At 32.2% G+C, this 6,586-nt stretch overlaps 1 protein-coding gene across 1 annotated transcript; it reads right to left on the minus strand.

Moving 5' to 3' along the window:
- Nucleotides 1–2,086: 2,086 nt before the first annotated feature.
- On the minus strand, nt 2,087–5,199 carry LOC117923452. The gene is made up of 4 exons (XM_034841742.1): nt 4,757–5,199; nt 3,992–4,126; nt 3,677–3,778; nt 2,087–2,463 (listed from the first exon to the last, which is right to left on the minus strand). The coding sequence occupies exons 1-4, from the start codon at nt 5,141–5,143 to the stop codon at nt 2,353–2,355; spliced, it is 735 nt and encodes a 244-aa protein (XP_034697633.1). The 5' UTR covers nt 5,144–5,199; the 3' UTR covers nt 2,087–2,352.
- Nucleotides 5,200–6,586: the final 1,387 nt, after the last annotated feature.

Consider the following 6,586-nt stretch of genomic DNA (forward strand, 5'->3'; position numbering starts at 1 on the left):
TCAAACTTATGGAATTGACTACACAAAGACATTTGCACCTGTAGCTAAGATCAAGACAGTTCGAGTATTATTGTCTTTAGCTGCACACCTGGATTGGCCATTACAACAGTCCGATGTGAAAAATGTCTTTCTGCATGGCAAGTTATCTGAAGAAGTATATATGGATCTTCCACCAGGATGCATGGTGTCAAAAAAGCAATGTCAGAAGGTGTGCAAATTGAAGAAGTCATTGTATGGGTTGAAGTAATCCTCGAGAGCATGGTTTGGAAAGTTCACAAAGTCAATGAGAGCCTTTGGCTATCATCAAAGTAATTCAAATCACACTTTGTTCTTGAAAAAACAACATAGTAAGATTACGGCACTCATCATATATGTGGATGACATGGTAGTTACAGAAAATGATCCTGAAGAAAGAAAAGGTCTGCAAAATTATTTATCTAGAGAATTCGAAATGAAATATCTAGGTCCTCTGAAATACTTTCTTGGGATTGAAGTTTCTCAATCAAGTGAAGGAATTTTTCTGTCTCAAAGAAAGTATGCCTTAGATCTTTTATAGGAGACTGGAATGTCGGGATGTCAACCTATTGATACACCAATAGAAGAAGGTCTGAAATTGTGTGTTAAGCCTAATCAAGTATCAACCAATAAGGGAAGATACCAGAGACTTGTGGGGAGATTAATGTACTTAGCTCATACAAGACCGGATCTTGCTTATGCATTGAGTGTAGTAAGTCAATACATGCATAATCTTGGAGAGCAACATATGAATGCAGTCATGTGTATTTTGAGGTATTTGAATAATGCTCCTGGGAAGGGAATTTTGTTCACTAAAAATGTTGATCATCAGAGTGTAGAAGTATATACTGATGCTGATTGGGCCAGTGCAGTGGATGATAGGTGATCTACATCTAGTTACTTTACCTTTGTAGGTGGTAATCTTGTGACATGGAAAAGTAAGAAGCAGAATGTCATCGCTCATTCAAGTGCAGAAGCGGAATTTAGGGGTATGGCTCTAGGACTTTGTGAGGCATTATGGCTAAGACTCCTCTTACAGGATTTAGGTTACCTATCTAGGCAACCAATCCGATTGTTTTATGACAATAAGGCCACATGTGATATTGCTCATAATCTAGTACAACATGATCGTACAAAGCATGTCGAGGTGGACAGATTCTTCATTAAGGAGAAGTTAGATGATAAGATTGTGGAATTGCCTAAGATTCGATCAGAAGATCAATTGGCCGATATCCTCACCAAAGCTGCAGTTTCAAGTCGAGTGTTCTCAAAATTTTTAGACAAGTTGGGCATGTGTGACATCTATGCACCAACTTGAGGAAGAGTGTTGAGATATTAGGAATGTTTAGATATTAGGAAAGTTTAGATATTACGAATGTTGAGATATTAGGATATTAGTTGTTCTTTCCTTATATCATTCCTTCCTTGTATCCTTATTTCTCATTCTTAAAATGGTGATTACCCTCTATATATACTCTGTACATGAACAAATGAAATAATTAATGAAAAACTACCATTCATCAATTTGAAAAACATCTTCCATAATCCACACTTCAAATTATTTAATCATGAAACTCTTTTGTGGATATTAAGTCAAGTAATGTTTTTAGACATTGGGGCCTAACACAACCAATTTGAACATATATTTATGGACCCAAGTCTAGTCCGATTTTAACCATTAGGTCGGGCTTAGATTGGATAGCTTAAGTTGAATTTTTTTTTAGTGAGGTTGAGTTTGGACAAATGAGTTTCATGTATAAATTGAGATTGAATTGACCATCGATTTGTTCTAACTCATCTAATTAGTTACCCACTACTAGTAAAAACAATGGAGAGGTAGATGTGAAGTGAACACGCATGAACCCATGCGTGCATGATGCTGATGATAATAATAATAATAATAATAAGCATTCTAGCATATGCCTTAAATCAAAATATCCAAAATTTAGGACTCGTTACCGAAAATTAAAATAAAAAATAAAAAAAAAAACAAAAGGCTTTTATTAGACAAATGTTTTCATGGAAAAAGACATAACTAGAAAGAGAAACTGAAAGAATGAAGCCGTTCTGGTAAGGAAAGGACACTTAAGATATATTCAATTACAACAAAAAAAGCATACTCAATATAATTGAGGATTGAAGGCAAAACAACAGAACTTCATAGTTCTCTCTCTCTCTCTCTCTCTCAGATCTGCTTTTTTTTTTTTAATTCACTACAAACTCCAAACTGACTGTAAAATCAAGGCTTAAATCATTCATGCAACAACCCTCTAGTATATAAATAACAAATTATAAAGAACAAATTTTATTTGGATATTTCCTGTTTAGGATCAATCCCTAGGATCGTGGCAACACGGGAACAACACTAGTTGCTCCTAGAAGATTCTTGAACTTATTCCACGATAGCTCTGCCTCCCCGATTTCACCCACCATGCCGTGCATCAAAACCTGTAAAATATAATCACCAGTGAAAATTTAAATTGTTTTCCATTATCAACAGTATGTGCATGAAGTTATAGAGATAGCACTGCATTTTAGCCAACACTCCCTCTAATATTAATCTTAATATGATATTTATGATCAAGGTGAGGATATTGAATCACTCACAACCTAATAAATGGTTGTAGAATTTGTAACTAATTGTTCCCACATTTTGGAAAAATGATTCTGAAGTTGGAGTTCAACCAAAGCTGAAATGACTGGAGACAAGTAACTAACTATAGACAAGCTGAAATCACTCACTGCATTTTACAGAAAATTTCATATATTGCTCAAATTCCTATTTTTGTTAGGCCTAGCTAGCTAAAAAATTTGGCCAAATAAGTAACTTAAAAAGTTCAATGCCTTTTTCAAGAAATAAAATGAGATATATCTATATTCCTTATTTATTGTATTATGCATAATATACATCTTGTCTTGCTAATAAGATGTTGTGTCAAGGGAAGCTTGGAAACAAGCATATTAATGGAACAACAGAAAAATAAACAATTCATACATTAAGGTATATGACGTTTTAATATGATTCCACCAATGATACCTGACTCTACGGATGAAAAATAATATTTCACTATACAATAACGGATATTAAAGACAATAGAAACAAATATAATTATTGGATCTCAAAACATCTCATATTTCTCCAATTTTATATCTCACATGCTCTTTTGTTTCATTAGGTGTCTCTCACCCTTCCTTTCCTCTACACTATAAACCTCTACACCTTAAACCGTGAGCTCTCTTATTTCTTAAGGTTTTTTTTATATATTTCTCATAACATTTTTTTCCTGGTTACCTATAATATTTATAAACACATTCATAATAAATTTCCTTATTTTATAAGAAAATCTAATATTACAATAACACACGAATATCCGAATTATTCTATATAATATTATTTTAAAAAATATATACTAACAAAAGATTTATTACACAAAGAGTAGGATGTCTGTTTTCTAGTTTTTACAATTCAACATGCACAACAAAAGAGAAACTTGACACCATTCTCTGGTTTGCTTTATTAAAAGAATTTCCAAATGGAAAATTTCTTTCTCCAAAAAACTATAATACGTTTCTAAATTCAAAAACCTTGGCAAAACCAGATTTCCCAAACAGAGTTTGAACGGTTGTACACCACACAAAAGCTGAAATGTAATTAACAAACCTTGTAAAGAAAAAGGTTTCCCTTTTTGAGAGGGGCAGAAGTCGATTTGCCATATAAACCCTCCAGTTGTCCACTTATGGTGACACCATCTCTGAATCTTTCCTGTAAAGCAAACAATATTCCAAACAGCATTAAAGAAGCAGATTATAAAACAGGAAGACTTAGTGTGAAAATCTTCTAATGCAATCTCCAACTTGACTCAACTTGGTACCTCACAATTAATGGCAGGGAATTTAATTTAACCAAGGTAGAATATAGGTATATTCCAAATTGATGATGATATGAAGTTCTTGATACGACTGTGGTGTTACATACCCTACTGATGAGAATCTTTATTAGTTCCATCCCCACACTATAAGCTTCATCAGGATTTTCCTGAAACATCCCTTTCAGTTTCTCAGATACTGTATTGTGCTTTCCTCTATCCATTAGCTCCATTAACTCATTTGCCTGCAAACATAAAATGTGAATAAGTGAAGGGTATTCAAGATTGTTTCCCCATTTCGTGCCTAGCAAGTTTATTAGCTCAACCTAGTACTTGAATTCATTAGCTTCTGCATTCATGCATGTATAAAGCACCAATATATTGTGACACATTCAAAAAGTACCCCATTCAAACCATTTTGTTAGAAGGCAATATTTTCTAAAAACACTGTACTATCATACTAAGGATGAGATGGCACTTTTTGGGTACATGGTCTGGACGTTATGAAACTTCAACCTCAAATGTCCACAATCCTAATCAAGATGTGCACGGTGTTTCTCAAATTTTATTATTTGTGTTTTACTGGATATAGGCATTTACAATTTTATTTCCATAGTACTCTCCTAGGCATCCATAATTGTAAAACCAGTGAATGGAACGAAAAGAAAAGAAGTTCGATTTCTTCCTTTTACATGGGACTCAGGATTTCCATTGGTTTTGGAGAATGGAATTCATAATATCAAACCAATTCTTTTCCTTTCCTCCCCACTCACTCCCATTTGAAGACAAAGTATAAAAATAGTAATAAAAGCAAATTATATATAGTATTATATTCCACAATAGAGGAAGAATATGTGTAGTGTAAAGAAGGGAACCTTAGCAGCAGGTTGGTGAATGTTCTTATGCCTTGAAGAACCAGTCACGAATATTTTAGGAGATGTAATGGCCTTTTGGTTGATCATATAACTGCAACCTATGACCCCAAGAACACAAGTCAAAGCTATAGCAGCCCCTATCCCAGTTCTCACAATCTTGTCATCACCTTTGTTGTTTGTTGGAGGGGTAGAAACCCCGTCTGCAGCACAGACTATGGGAGTAAGCAAGCGTCCGATGTGACGTCCTGAGGACATCGGAAGTGAAGTAGAAGAATGCGAAAATCTGAAATTAGGTCTGGTAGTTCTTGCAACATTGACAGTGGAAGGAACTCGAAAGGGCGGAATGGAGAGGGTGCAATGGTGAAGGAGGTAAACCGAGGATCCCATGAGGTGTATACAGGAGACTGCTGTTTTTTAGTTTGAATCATAGCATTTGTTGAATATTGCTTGTATATCAACAAAAAAATAGCCTTGCTTGCATGGAGAATAAAGCAGGTTGGCTAAGCCTTTAAGAGGAAGAAGTAAGGAATTGTTGTACACGCTGCTTTAGAATATGAAAAAATCATGGCTTTGGCATCTTTGTCATGAGTGTTTCCAGGGAAAAGCAATATTCCATGGACTATAGAATGCCCCTCAGTCGCGTGTCACATGGAGGTGGGAATCTACCTTGATAGCTCATACATTTGAATGGCCAAAACTTGAGTATATATGGTATAAAAGCAATGCATTTAATAAATAAAAAAATACTAAATATAGATGCTTTTTCAGGATATTCAACAAACTAATATTTTCTCTTCCACATTTTTTTTGTGTTGCAAAATGGGTATTAGTGACTGTAAATTTAAATGACTGATTTAGAAAAATATTTTTCATAAAAAAATATTTAATATTTACGCTACTTCTCTCTTAATTTTACTATACTAGCAAGTCAAATTCTTTTATATTCCATTGTTAAATTTCACATGTTATAATATTTAATTATCAAAAATCACATTTTTGAATTATTAAAAAATAACATATTAAACAGTTATATGATAAATAAAAAATTTTAAATTAAAATAGTATATACAAATAAAATTATTTTAATTAAGAAAAGAGTTGTATGATAAATAAAATATTCAAAATTTAAAGCATTATAAACATGAAAATGATATGATAAAGATATTTTTATACCTTTATCATAACCTAGAAATAGTAGTAAAATTAGCATAAAATATCAAATATCTTTTTGTGAAAAATATTTTCTCTTTTATTTTCTATGATAAAAACTTTAGTTTTAACTAAACGGAAAATAGCCAAAAATAAAATAAAATAAAACCTCAATCATTTACCCAAAAAAAACATGCATTAGAGAAAAACACTAATTTGATGAATATTTTGAAAGAGTATCTAGATTTAGGTTTCATATTAGTTAATTTGATTTTTGTGCAAATATTGATATCCATAAAATTATGATAAAAAAAACTAAATGAAATTTGACAAAAAAAAGAATGAAAATTTGAATGGGACTTTGAAAATAAGCAAATCTAACCCTTCATCATTTTTTGGTCATATTTTGATAAAAACACCCTCATCATTTTCTTATAAAAATAATTTTTTTCTTTTAAAACCTACGTGTAAATACAATTAAGAGTATTTATGTCAAAAATGGATTACTCTTCAAGTAAAAACATGAACGAGGTTAAATTCATAAATATCACGATTATTTCATCCTTTTAATCAACTAATTCTAATAAATATGATTTTGAAAATAAATATTGAATATAATTATGAGAATGCATTAATGTTACATAATAGTTTACATTTTGTTAGAAATATATATAAACAATA

Source organism: Vitis riparia, chromosome 10 (assembly GCF_004353265.1).
Source record: "Vitis riparia cultivar Riparia Gloire de Montpellier isolate 1030 chromosome 10, EGFV_Vit.rip_1.0, whole genome shotgun sequence".
Lineage (NCBI taxonomy): Eukaryota > Viridiplantae > Streptophyta > Magnoliopsida > Vitales > Vitaceae > Vitis > Vitis riparia.